The sequence below is a fragment of the Alosa sapidissima genome, chromosome 1, assembly GCF_018492685.1.
Source record: "Alosa sapidissima isolate fAloSap1 chromosome 1, fAloSap1.pri, whole genome shotgun sequence".
In the NCBI taxonomy this organism is placed as follows: Eukaryota; Metazoa; Chordata; class Actinopteri; order Clupeiformes; family Clupeidae; genus Alosa; species Alosa sapidissima.
This window is the reverse complement of record NC_055957.1, coordinates 18092814-18107813: the sequence shown is the minus strand read 5'-3', so window position 1 is coordinate 18107813 and position 15000 is coordinate 18092814. Positions and strand designations below refer to the sequence as shown.

Sequence of the window (15000 nt, the reverse complement as noted above, 5' to 3'; positions counted from 1 at the left end):
ACCTGCATCTAGTTTAGGCTGAGCAGCAAGGAACTTTAAGCTAGAGAAAGACAGAGAGAGAGAGAGAGAATGTGTGGGTGTGTGTGCATCAGTGTATGTGTGTGTGTGTGTGTGTGTGTGTGTGTGCGTGTGTGTGTGTGTGTGTGTGTGTGTATGTGTGTGTGTGTTTAATGGTTATCCGTTGCTGACCTTGAAATTGCATGGTGACATTACAGCAAGTGAGCCACTCAGTGCAAGCCAATCGCTGGATTAGGGCTACAAATGTCAAAATCGTTCTCTTAAGGAGCTTCTGCTTCTTAAACTGGCACCCACGGCCATTTGAGACTGGCACTTCATGACTCCTGCCCCTTAAAGGTCAGCAGTGCCGGTCGCTGTCAGCGCCACTGTAAATGAGGTTGAAATCCAGCCGCCAGAGACAAGGGTTCCCAGCTCAATCGGATGTTTCTAGCCGAGACCTGAAGATCTGAAATGCCACCTGTCACAGTGAAACCAGAAGAATGGACTATAACTCTGACATGACATTTCGGGGGAGACACAAATGACGCGATTGGAGGAGGATATTGAGGGAGTAAAAAACGAGTATCTGAAGTCTCAGACTCTCACAAGAGCAGACGGAAAATTGTGGCCATTTATGGGATTCTGAAGACTGCAGAAAAGAGTGGTGTGGAGGAAAAGGACTGAACAGGACAATGGTCAATTTGACTCTTGTCCACGACTGTAAGACACAAACTACACCTAAAATCGGCCATTCCAAAATAAAAAATGAAAAGAAATGACTGGATTGATTTCACCCAAATCGGCTTGCTCCCTCATAATGTTAACATCTGGTGGTCACTTCTGGTCCAGAACATGGCAGTACCCATCGAGGCAGGGAATCAACTCAGTTCCTCTCTGACTTTTATTTCCCCTTCTCAAAGCCAGTGATCTGAACCTTAAGGATGTTCAGTGTAGCGTGGCCTTGTACGGCAGGAGAACACAGTGGACCCCTGTGGAGAGGAGTGTCCATGCTGGTGATGGATGGCGAAACATGCAGCCTCCCTTTAAAGCCTTTTAAATTAAAACTGTTTGAAAGAGAGAGAGAGAGAGAGAGAGAGAGAGAGAGAGAGAGAGAAGTGAGGGAAACAAGAAGAGAGAGGGAGGGAAAGTAGGAGAAAGAGAGAGACAGAAAGAGAGAGAGAGAGAATGAAAGAGAGAAATCGATGGTCAAGATCTCTCCAGCGCTCAGTCATGCAGAGGCGGAGTCACGGGGTGGCCAGTGGTTGCTGTGGCCACCACAGGTCACTCAGTGGCCACCACCAGGCATGGAATTTCACCATTCTGGGGGCAAGGCCACTTGGCCTTCAGTTGGGCATATTTGGTGGGGGGCACAAAGGCCACATGTCAGGGCACCAAGGCCAAAGTTAACTATACAGTAGTGAATGATCAAAGTTGATCAAAGTTGTATTTAGCCTATTCACTGCAGTAGACCTGCATCACTGTATGAAACATTACAAAAACATGAAACATGACATATTACATAGAACTGTAAATCATCTGATCATCTAATATTTACAGATATCTAGGCTATATATAACATTTATTTTATATTTGGCCTGTTATGAAATCATGTATTGAACAATTTAAGCACAGCTCAGCTTTAAGAAACTCAAATAGCCTAGATGCATGCTTAGCATTTTGTGATCATTAAGGCTACTTTCACAAACTCTTAGTCAGCTGTCCTCTGATTTACCTATATCTAGGCGATATTTGTAACATTTATTTTGTATTTGGCCCGTTATGAAATCATGTGGAACAATTTAAACACATTGTAAAACTTAAAGCTCAAATTTGGAGACATCCATGTATGTCGAACTTTACTGCAAATTCAAAACTGAATTACTCTGGAACGGCTAACTGTACAGGGGACTGCTTTACACCTTTGTGTTCGGTAAGGTCTCCTGTTTATTCTGATATATGGTTTGTCATGTGTTAAAAGAAGGGTTCGTAAAGTATTCCACCGAGATGAATGGGTAGGGAGAACATGGGACGCAAAACCTTCAGTAGAATGTATGATTAAATTGAATTATATTATTTACTTTTCTCGCGAACCGTTCAAACACAGCAATTGTCGGCTAACATCGTTTAAAAGCTGAGAAAAAGCTCTTTCGTTTGATACTTGTGATGTGTGTGATTAATAGGCTACTTCGCGAATAGTTCAACTGAGAATGGGTGAATTTGGACGCACTTTCTTTCTTGCGCTGTCACTTTCTCCACTGCGTAAAAGACTAAATTAATTTGCGCTGTGAATGCTAAGATTATTTTGACAGGCCACAGGCTAAATAAAAATCGCTATTAGTAGGACGCAAAGCAGAATATTGAAAGAAGGGGGCACCAAGGCCACCGTGGCCTGTAAACCTCTGATTTTCAAAGGGGCCTCACGGCCAATGCAAGGGGCTACGACGGCCTACCCTGGCCACCACCATGACTGGGCCATCATTTCAGTGCTACTTTAATGTGTGCCGTGTTTTTCTTTTAAATTATTAAATATGAGGCATCACTGCATGGCATGCACCATCTCTAACGTCTTGCTTTGATAGCACCACATCCTATACAAAATATAAACACTTCAAGATGTAAGCTTAAAGCAGATGGGTGCACCACATAGGCTAGTAGACTTGTTTGACAGCTTGCATGAGCCCTTACAGTATGCCAAGTAGGTTACTTATCACAATATCACAACCTGTTGTTGAAATCTAGGAATATTTACACACAAGCAAAAGGCTATGAAACAACATCAACACCCTGGTCTACACAAAAAGCTTGCTAATGTCCTGACTGGCATCTATTTGAAATGTTATCAGCAAAGTAGTAGCCTAATATGAAAACTTCTCTTTTGTTTCACGCTCTTTTGTTGTGTTCCAAACTACTGCACATAATGACATTATGACGTTAGTCTTTCATTTGCATATAGCACCACAATGAATTTGAAGATCATGCTAAAAGTTTGCTTGTAAAAACGTAGGTTACAAACATACCTATGCATTGATAGATAGATAGATAGATAGATAGATAGATAGATAGATACTTTATTGATTCCCAGGGGAAATTCAAGAATTTTCTGATATTCCTGAGCTGTCAAAGAGGCTACAGAACCATCACTACATTACCGCTAATTAAGCTACTCTGACAGGAGGTTATGCTGTGGGGTGCTGGGGAGGCAGCATTAAGAGGAGGGACGCTGGACGACTGAACAGGCTGGTAAGGAAAGCTGGCTCTATTTTTGCCATTGAGCTGTCACTGACAATAAGTCACTTTAGTCACTCACAACGGACCATGAGCAGGATGCTGGCGATCATGGCCAATGACCGTTACCCACTACACAGCACGCTCAATAAACAGAGGAGCATATTCAGTGGCAGACTTCTGTCACTGTCATGCTCAACAGACAGGTTGAGGAGGTCCTTTGTCCCCAGGGCCATCCGACTCTTCAATGGCACACAAAAGGGAAGGAGTAAGGCACAGAATTGTCTTTAACCCTTAAAGGTGTAGGTTTTTGAACGTTCTAAGTTCCGCAACAATTGAAGGTTCTAAAATTCTATGTTGAATTCAATGAACCCAGATATTCTTTAGAACGTTCTTTTCTCAACATTCCTGTCACACCAGTGTGACGGTACTCCTTTAAGGGTTAAAGCACTATTGCTTGTTTATAAATCAGCAAAAAAAAGCATTTAATGGAGCAGGACCTAAATACCTCATGCATACATGCTTCAGCAGTACACACCTTCTCGTCCTCTCAGGTCCCAGGTGAAAAACCTGTTAGTAAAGCCTACTGTTAGAACTAAACATGGTGAAGCAGCTTTTAGCTGCTATGCGGCTCAGCTCTGGAGCCAACTTTCGGATGACATCAAAAAGGCCCCAACTGTAGCCAGTTTTAAATCTAGATCAAACTGTTCTCAGATGCTTTCAGATGTTCTTTAGACCAAACTGTTCTCAGATGCTTTCTGCTAACTGCGCTGAGTTCCAATCTGAATCTGCCTTGATAATTATTCTACCTTGTCTTTTATTACTTTCATTACTTTTTTACTTTTGCCTTTGTTTTTTGTTTTTTCTTGACTTGACTTGAGAGAAATGTACTGTTCAGCGTGAGCCTGTCTCTCTCAGCCCCTACCATCATATCACTTTGTCTGCTGTCCACCTGACTATTTTACAGGCTATATTAGACCTCATACACAATTTGGACTGTGGTTATAACATCTACATCTTATCTTATTCCCTGTTTTCTATTGTTCTTAAAGTGTATATTTTTTCTTGTTTGTTAAGCAATTCTGTTATGTTTACATTCTTGTCTTTTCAAAGTCATAGTTAATATTTAATAATAAGCAAAGTTATTGCATTGTTCAATCCCTGCACTGTTCACTTTTGCACTACCACCATTGCACACACTCACATGGTCAGTCCATACCAGACCTATGTAATCATTTCACATGCTCTCTACATTTTTACATTTCTGTGAGTGATTTTTATGTATGTGAGATATGTGTGTGTATGTGTATTTGTTGTGTTATGGTTGTATAAGCTACTGGATACCTAAAATGTCCCTCGGGATGAAAAAAGAATCTATCTATCTATTAATCTATCTATCTATCTATCTATCTATCTAATAACTGTATCTTGTTTATTTAATTGAATATTTAGAAGAAAAGTTACAAAAAAAAAAATGCTTTTTATGGAGTGGTCAATGTTAACTACAAAACTAAACTAAACTAAAACAAACGAAGGTCCGAGATGGCCAAATCCATGAGCAAACAGAAGGGCCAGCAGAGTGTCCACATGCCACTGAGACCTCTGGGCCACATCTGGCCTCCTCCTCCTCTTCCTCCTCTTCCTCTGAGCAAACTCAGGTGTGCAACTGACTAAGCCTTCTCTGATCCTCCAGCTCAGCCCCAGTCTCTCACCACCCTCTCCTCCTCTTCCTCCTCCTCACCCCCTTCCTCATCCTCCTCATCCCCTTCCTCGTCTCCACCTGCTCCAGGGATGGGGGGCCTCTGGCAGATCAGGCCAGGGTGGCGTAATTAGGAGGAGGAGAAAGAGGAGGAAGACTAAAATAAGCCAGGGGAAGCAGCTTGTCAGCATTGAGTCCAGGCCTCTGGTGTGCGGTAGTTTGGGAGGCCCGTTTTCAGTGGGTGAGTTGATAGCCGTCCAGTGTATTCAAGTCCATGTGCTTTTCTATTTCACTGCTCAGACTGCCAGCATGGCAACATCTGAAATTGGCACATCCCCATGTCCAAGACCAACACAAATGCACACAGACAGACACACACACGCAGGTGTACATAGAAAAACACGTAAGAAAAAAACAGGTTTATTTACACTTTTATGTTGAGTGAAAGACTGGTACTGTGAAAAATACAGACACCAGCTAACACACACACACACACACACACACACACACAAACAAACAAACACACACACACACACACACACACACACACACACACACAAACAAACACATACACACACACACACACACACACGCACACACACACACACACACACACACACACACACAGTATGCCGTCTTGGAGCTAACTTGCTATTTTTGATTTGAGGGGTAAGACATACACTAAAACATATTTGCAAACATATGCACACACACAAATATACACACACAGACACACTGTAGGCCGTCTTGGAGCTAAGTTGCTATTGGACTAATTTGATTTGAAGGGTAAGACATGCACCAAAACATATTTGCAAACGTAGGCACTCACAGATGCAAAAGCACACAGGCTCCAGTTTGCATCAGCATATGGATTTTTTTTTTTTACATTGCCTTGGGATTATGACAACAAGGCAAAATAAATGATGATCACAGTAAAGCAAGATGCTTGATATAATGTGTTGAAACAAATGCTCTTAGGCAACCCATCTGGGTAATTGATAGTGAAATGGAGTATGATGCTATTATAACCATCTTCTTCTTCATCATCTCTAAATGGTGAATGCAATTTCATAAATATTGCATAGACATGCGAAACCAGCACTAATTGCATGACGTGATATAATGATGTCAACACAGACACAGCCATTGGAGAGCTGTTTAAAAGGCCAGTTTCTGCTTCCCCACCTGTTTCAGACTGGGGGGAGAGCTGTGAATGGGACATGGTTCCGGCTCCGCAGGCTGATACACAGATCTCTGGCTAACCTTTCTCTCAACTGGCTGCATTATTCCCGCAGCCCCATTTCCCCCCTTCTGCTCTCTGATTTTTATTTGAATTTGCAATTGGGTCAATATCCATAATTTCTTCTTCTGCTCGTCCTTCTCACTCTTTCTCTCTCTCGTTCCTCCTCTTCCCTCTCTCTCTCTCTCTTTCTTTCTCTCATTTCCCCCCTTCTCTTCATATTCTCCTGATTACGGTCTCCTCGACATGACTAATTTGACTAATCAACGATGAATAAAAAATGAAGTGAAAGCAGAAAATATCCTCGTTGTGCAATGTCCCATTAAGTGGGCCAGGCGAGCGGATGAATAAAGATGGGCTCGGGTCCCCCAATGAAGGGCAGCGGGAGGAGGATCCGTATGGGGGGGGGGGGGGGGGGGGGGGTATTACTACCCCACATTCTCTTATTATTATAATAAACTCACTCTTGCATGATTATAAGACAGCAAAGCCTTACACATCATATGGGAATAGAATGGTTTGGGTTGTCAGACTATGCTTATGTATGTAACCTAAGTAACACTAGTGTAGCTTCTAAGAAAGAGCTCTGTTGCTCTGTATACAAACAACCAATAGAGGGCTTTTGATGAATGCCTTAGTGCCCCTCTCTCTCTCTGTCTTGCACTGTTCTTATTGCCCTGCTCTCTCTCTCTCTCTCTCTTGCACTGTTCTTATCTAGTTGGAGTTGACCCTCACGCTGGCTAGTACTCAGCTGTGGTTGATTTTGCTGGGAATATCGACAGCACCGCGGCCCCTTTGGAAGTTTCTCATCCGAGGGCTGGACTCTTCCTCGAGGTTGGACTGGAGAGGGCCCTGTGTCGGCCCCAGCGGGTGGTCAGATCAATTCCCATCCCATTTAACCAGGCCAAATTAACTGATGGCTGATGGAATGGTACACCATGTTCTCTTTCCTCCTTTTTAGATTCCACGCATTTCTCTTTCTCCCTTAACTCACAAAAATACATACACACCTACACACACACACACATACCACACACCTACACACACGCACACACACCTACACACAGACACCGCTCACCTACACATCACACACAGTCCTTCCTCCTTTCGAAGTCTAAAGACAAGAAGCTATTAAAGTGGCTATAGGCCGGCCTCTTGGTCAGAAAACAATGAGGGGGGATGGGTAGGGAGAAGACAGCTACAACAACGCAATCACGCTTGTATTAGCAGCCCTGACTGGTCTAGAGCCTCCAGCTAATAATGTCACTAGCTGAGCTCACCTTAACAAAATACCCGTGGATGGATAAGGATAAAGAAAGACTGAGTGAGAGAGAGAGAGAGAGAGAGGCAAAAGCATGACTCACAAAAACTCTTTCCAATCAGAGCCAATATTTCATTGTCTAAAAGCCAGGTTATAAATAATAAAGGCCCGCCTGAGGCAAGTTCAAACCTTGACTCACCAAGGGAGCTGGAGACAGAGCTAAACAAATGAAACGTTAAAAAGAAAGACACAAACGAGGAGGGGGAAAAAAACTGATCTGCAGAATGACGGGTAGAACACTGCAAATGCCTGGCATCTCCCGAATATCCCACATTCCATAACAGAATATCCTGAGTACAAAAAAGTAATCCATTTGTCCTAAGAGAGTGCCATCTTGCAGATTTAATAACCATGGCAACAAGTTTGCATTTGAAGTTCTTCTGAACAGCCAAAAAACATTAAATAACCATTTCATAGTAGAAAAGGCACCTAATGTCTTTCGAGTGAGGTAATCTTACATTAAAATAAATATATAAATACAACTCATAAACCACTGAGAAGGATTCAATTCAATTCACTCCACTTAATTTTTTTCCCACCATTATTTATGAGTGGGGTTGAAATATGAAGGCTATCTAAGTGGATGGCAGTGCAGTAATTTATCGGCAAATGAATTTCTGAAGGATCACAGAAAAAGGAAGCAAGAAAATCTCTCAAGGTCTTGAAATTTAAGAGTGACGGATGAAGGCTGATGTCGAGGGCCTCTGTGACCTGCGTATAAGTGATCGCTGAGTTCCAAAAAAAAAAAGTTTTGAAACAAGGTGAACTTCAACAAAGAAAGAAATACCATCCAAACTAACAAAGAAACCACTAGAAAAAACTTCAAACTTGTTTCAGGTTGTCAGGCTGCTGCATCCATCCCTCCTCCCTGTGCAACCACTTTAATTTGTGTTTCAACAGATTTAACTCTCTCACTGTAAAACCCCAGCATATGTCATTAGTCCTTAATAGACTCTGTCAAGTCATTACATGTTCCATTTACTTTAACTGCATAATTTGGTACTTATGGAGTGAGAGGAAGTAGGAGAGAGAGAGAGCGGTGGGATGGGAGTGGTGGGGGGGCAGAGGTGGGTATAAGATGGACAAAAGCAGACGAGGTGGGCAGTACCTGCTTTTCTACCACAACGCCCAATGTCACTGAGTGGAGTTCAAATCAATTGAGTGTTTTATCTAAAACCAGTGAAGGCTCTGTTGAATGGAGACGGTGAAATGAAGAAGACTGAAGTCTTGACTATGTGAGGACTAAGAAATGGTGAATTAACCCACGCTAGGGGCCGGCAAGAGCCCAGCAGTCAAGGAGGCCAAATGCACATAGCGAGATGGAGATGGACCATTAGAGAGGGTACGAGTGGAGAGAGAGAGAGAGAGTGAGAGAGAGAGAGAGAAAGGAGAGAGGCAATATGCAGACGCACTATGGAGAGTGGAAATTATAACAAATTACTTATACACTGCAATCATCATAAAATGGTGACTGCATTGCCTGATATGAACTAGGGAACACTAATACGGTGTTCATTTTAGGACATCCTCAGACTCAGGTGTCAGACTCAGAAAAACATCTGTCATCTTCAGACAAAACTGCCTCAGCATCAGAAAAACCTCTGTCATCTTCAGACAAAACTGCCTCAGTGTCAGAAAAACCTCTGTCATCTTCAGACCAAACTGCCTCAGCGTCAGAAAAACCAGACTCAGGTGTCAGACTCAGAAAAACATCTGTCATCTTCAGACAAAACTGCCTCAGCTTCAGAAAAACCTCTGTCATCCTCAGATAAAACTGCTTCAAACCAAAAGGCCTCAGAAAAACATCTCAAAGGAGTCAGTCTCAGAAAAAACGCTGTCAGAAAAAGTGGAGTCAGGTCTCAGAAAATTAGCCTCAGAAAAAACGCTGTCAGAAAAAACAGAGTCAGACGAAAAAGTCTCAGATGAAAAGTTATCATCATCACATCATTATTCCCAAACCCCCATAAAGACAAATGTGCTATACCATGATGTAATACCATATAATACCATTATAAAACGTTAGCAGTTGTCATTGTCAATGCACAACAATAATAGACAGACATAAAGATAGACAGGTACTTGAAATGTAATCATAAAAAATAACAAATGGTCGCACTCCAAAAATCTTTTCTTGCTTTTAATCCATTTTAGCACAGGGGTTAATTGACAAACGTTTCGGCCTGATGGCCTTCGTCAGTGTGTATTAAGCTTTCTGACAGCGTTTTTTCTGAGACTGACTTCTTTGAGATGTTTTTCTGAGGCCGTTTGGTTTGAAGCAGTTTTATCTGAGGATGACAGAGGCTTTTCTGACGCTGAGGCAGTTTTGTCTGAAGATGACAGATGTTTTTCTGAGTCTGACACCTGTCTGAGGATGTCCTAAAATGAACACCGTACACTAAAACAGATCATGTTTGTACATAACAATTATTTAATTTCTCAACCCAAGGTGGGCAAGAAATATTACAGTAATCCATTCGACAAATAGCCTACATTTGCACAATGTCTGCATAAAGATCTTCAGTAAGGTTTTTTTGAGCCATCCTCTCCTCATTATAAAATGGCAACTAAGCCTCCCCTAACAGTGACAAGAGCAATGAAGAATGACTCTACAATGCATCCCTAAAACCCATTTCACTAGAACATTTAATTAAACACAATGTTGATAGGAGTATTTCAGATTAATTAAAGACCTATCTGCTAATTGCAATCCTGGTGGAGGATGTCAGGCTACACATGTATAAATGAAGGTAATCATATCCATGCACACTAAATTACTTAGTGCAAGTGTCTCGGGAATGAAAAGTAGTCTTGTCTCAGTGATAAAAATGTCAGAATGTGCCTCGATCATAATCATGAATCATTACACAATTTACTCAAAGCAAACTAAGTGGTCAAAAAGAGGCAGAGGAAGGAGCTGAAGTACAGATTATGGCAACTTTCAACCAAATCATTTCATTTCATTCAGTGTGTGTGTGTGTGTGTCTGTGTCTGTGTGTGTGTGTGTGTGTGTGTGTGTGTGTGTCTGTGTGTGTGTGTCTGTGTGTGTCTGTGTGTGTGTGTGTGTGTGTCTCTGTGTGTGTCTGTGTGTGTGTGTGTGTGTGTGTGTGTACAATAGATATGTTTGTCAGTGTGTGTAGTTGTGTTGGTGTGTAGATATGTTTGTCGGTGTGTGTATTTGTGTGTGTTCGTGTGTGTGTAGTTGTGTGTGTGTGTGTGTGTGTGTGTGTGTACAGTAGGTGTGTGGGTGCGTGTGTTCAATCTGGTGGATTGGCTCCTGCTGGTGCCAGAGACACTGATGGAGAGTGTGGGAGGAGTCTTTGACCTTTAAAGGCAGTATACGGAGGTGGACATGACAGGGGACAACAGGCCATGGACAGAGGCAGCAGCCTGCATATTTAACACAGGGACCGTTTGTCCTTTAGTTCTCCATGAATATTTGTATTAACCCTTAAAGGTGTAGGTTTTTGAACATTCTAAGTTCCGCAACAATTGAAGGTTCTAAAATTCTATGTTGAATTCAATGAACCCAGATATTCTTTAGAATGTTAATTTCCCAACATTCCCCGTCACACCGGTGTGACGGTACTCCTTTAAGGGTTAAGCAGCTCTAAACCACAGAGTCAAAGCCTGACTATCGAACCAGGAGGACACAGCGCCTCTGTAGCTCCTGTAAAGCCCGAGTGGCTGATTGAATCTCACGCCCCTTCCTGCCTTGTGTGCAGACTGGCTTTAATCTGCTACAATTCTGCTCTTCTGTCTTTCATCTTTTTTTACACTCTCATCCAGCTTTCATTTTCTTTTCTTCTCCTTTTCTCTCTCCTCCTTCCTTATCTTCTCTCTTTCTCTCTCTGTCCCTCTCTCGCAGGACCTTATATTACATACTGTAAGTATCACTCCTGATCCCCAATTCCCTAAACCCTTGCCTTAGTAAACAGTCCTCCTCCCCCTACTGTCAGTGAGGCCTTATCTCATGAAGTGATAGTTTCAGTTTCAACCACTGGGCCATCTCATGTTTATGTGAAGCTCTCCAAGCAAAGTCTCTCTCCCTGTCTCTCTCTCTCTCTCTCTCTCTCTCTCTCTCTCTCTCTCTCTCTCTGTGTTTACAGATGAACCAAGATGTGTGGGCACATGGACAAGCCTTACTTGAGGTCCTGGAAGGGCTCTGCTCGGACGTGAGAGGTCTCCACCGAGTGCTGGAACACCACTCCCTCATTGCCTGGGGAAGAGCAGAGAGGACATCTCCATTAGAGGGCTTACAGTAATGAATCTCCAATGCAAAGCACTTGAGAAAAACAGCCTTCATATCCATCACTACACAAACAGGCTGCTAATGCGCTGTTTCCGTGGTTACCTGCCCAACAGGATGTTGAAAGAAAAACAAATAATGCCAGCCTTAATACATAAAAAGTGGATATTATATAATTTGGCTACCTACTGTAGCCACAATCTGCCACCTCTGCTTTTTGATACGAAAGCACAAAGGCACGTGAAACATGTAGCATTCCCCCGGTCTGTAATTGATATTAAAAGGCAAATACATTCTTCCTCAACTTTTGGCCTCGCTTATTGATGCCTGCTAACGAGGCCTTTGAATATTAACGAGGCCCAGTGAAAAGGCCTTGGCTCAGAGGTAGGAAGAATTTAGACAAGATTTAAAAAATACCCCCAGCTAAGTCATCCAAAGACAATTCACTCAACACCTTGTTCATTAAAGACACTTTAATGACATCTCAATGTCTGCTCTAAGAATAGGTAAGCCAGGGTAATGATGTGGGGAGAGGCTGTGAGAGAGAGCCGTCTCCTGGGGCCAGACGGTCAGACAGCTACAGTACAAAGACACGGGCTCCTGATGACGGGCACAGAGAGGGGGTGGGGGGTGGGATGGAGGGCAAAATTAGAAGAGGAGACAAGGGACAGGGTGAAAATGAAAAAAAGAATGATATGGGGGAGAGGGGGAGACAGAGATGGACATGAGGGACAGAAGGGATAAGAGGAGTGTGGGTGGGAGGGAGGGAGTGTTGATGAATGAACTGATCGGAGGAAAAGAGAGAGGGAGAAAGAGAGAAAACAGATTTCAGAAAACAGTGAGAGAAAGATATAACAGTAGAGGGGTGGAGAAGGGTGGGGAGGGGTGGGGGGAGGATGGATGGCTCCAAAGTGATGCTCATTTATTCTGGCCGAGCCACAATTAGCTTCTCTTCACTGATCTCCATCTTCACTGCTGCTCCTTCTCTTCCTCCCTGCCACACACACACACACACACACACACACACACACACACACACACACACACGCATGCACACGCACACACACACACAGACGCACAGACACACACACGCACACACACACACACACACAGACACACACACACACACACGCATGCACACGCACACACACACTCACACACACACACACACACACACACACACAGATGCACACACACACACATGCACACACACAGACGCACACACACACACACACACACACACACACACACACACACACACACACACACACACGCACGGTACACACCGCAACCACCACCATCTCTCTGAACCTGGTTGATGAATGACAGAATCCATCGCTTCCATCCCTCTATTTACCATTTCAGCCCTCTCTCACTCGGGCCCCTGCTATCTCTTTCTGAGGAGCTGTAATGGGCAACTCTGTCCAATTACAGGGCAGCCACGAAGCGCAGCCAACCCATCCTCTGACCCCTCAGCGTTTCCACTTGACCTTGCCTTCCACTCGTTAAATGAGTGCAACAACATCAGAGATAGAGAGAGAGAGAGAAAGAAAGAAAGAATAAAAGAAAGATAGAAAGAAAGAAAGAAAGAGAGAGAGAGATGGGTAAACAACCATGGGAGCTTTTATTTTCTGACTGTATTTGTTATTCATTCTCTCTCTCTCTGTCTCTCCCTCTGTCTCTAAGCAACTATGTGAGTTGTGAGTGTGTGTGTGTGTGTGTGTGTGTGAGGGGTGTGTGTGTGTATTCAATTCACATTACCTGTCACTTTGAGTTTTTCAGTGCCAATGCTGATCTCCTGCTCATCTGCAGAGAAGAGCACTCTCTCCCCATCACTGCTGCGCACCTCAAACCTCTGGCATTGTGCTTCCACCATCTCAGAGCCTGCAACACACACACACACACACAGGTAGGTTTTTATTCTTTAACCTATTAAACTAAGTCTCCCTCACTATTGCCTTATCGGTTACCACCCACAGCGTTGGTCTATGCATCCTAAATGAAAGAGATGATTTGTTCACATCCTGCATGTTGCAGAAGCAGTAGGCCCCACGCACATGTTTGTTTGTTGTGCTCGTCGGCACTAAAACCTCTCAGAACACACAACCCAGCCATAAATCAAACAGAATGTCTCCGGTTGCCTCCGATGAGCCCCAGAGAAAGGCCAGGGACGACCTCAGCGCCGGGCCGACCTCAGCTCCGTGTAAACAGAGGAGCAGAAAATAGCTCGCGGAGCAGCGTGGTCAGTGCGTGGCATCAGCGGCGCTGAGCCTTATGTGAGGAGATTGCCTGGGTGTGGTCAGAACACGCGAGGGCTGGCGCACCAATCTGCAGCACAATGAGATTGAGGTCAAGCGCGCCCCGCGGACTCGCGACCCCTCCGCTCGCCTCCCCCGACTTTGGGCCGACCTTCCGCCTGAGTTGGGATGGGGTGTGTGTGTGTGTGTGTGTGTGTGTGTGTGTGTGTGTGTGTGGAGGGGGTTACAGTGGATGGCGAGCCACTTGACTCTGCCTGAAGGACAATTATTTACAGAGCGGCAGGCCTGCTGCATGTCTATTGTATGCTCAGCCTCGGCAGTGCCGAGTAAGGGCTGGATTTAGTGAGCATTTGAAAGTCAATGGGGGGATTAGATAGTTAAAAGGTGAAGCGATTTGAATGTGAGCCTATAGATGTTTCCTTGATGAAAGGTAATCTGTTGGGTTAAACAGGCTGGAATTATACATCACTTAACGACGTGACTGGTCAAGTTCTCTCTGGAACAGGGAAAACTACACAAATCTCCACTGCAATCTTCTGCATGTAATCCACTTACTATGCTGAAATGTCTAGGCTTTGAATTAAAGATCAGAGCTAAAGTGCCTAAATATTGGTTTGAGTAATATAACGATTATCAAATGTGTCAGCCCACATGAGTAGCCTGGCTAGCGCCACCACTTCTCAATGAGACGTGGTCTGGGAACCAAACGTTCATTTTCTCGTATATTTGAAAAAAATGCCCAGATCCGTTTATTGGGTGCCACGGATGTCTATCAAATGCGTCTGTGCATAGCTCATCATCGTCTTGCTTTCCCCCCTGTTCTGTGATTGGTTCCCTATCTCAGGCGAAAATTTGCTCCATGGTCTCCAGGCTGCCTTAGCAGCGTGAATCAAATCACGCGCAAGGCAGCATGGGAACACCCAGGCTAACACATGAGACTCTTATTTTCCCTATCCTAACAATGTATAAGAATTACATTGGAGCTGGCAGCTGACCTACAGGTGCCAGTTTCAA

The 15000-nt window shown here is 43.8% G+C and overlaps 1 protein-coding gene across 2 annotated transcripts in view; it reads right to left on the bottom strand.

The window, feature by feature from the left end:
• LOC121724500 (zeta-sarcoglycan) overlaps positions 1 to 15000 on the bottom strand; it is a 228376-nt gene that overhangs the window by 14095 nt on the left and 199281 nt on the right. For both annotated transcript variants that reach the window (XM_042111102.1, XM_042111109.1), the window contains exons 5-6: positions 13490 to 13612; positions 11626 to 11698 (exon numbers count right to left, since the gene is read on the bottom strand). In XM_042111102.1, coding sequence (XP_041967036.1) covers positions 11626 to 11698; positions 13490 to 13612 — 196 coding nt within the window. The remainder of the gene's footprint in view (positions 1 to 11625; positions 11699 to 13489; positions 13613 to 15000) is intronic.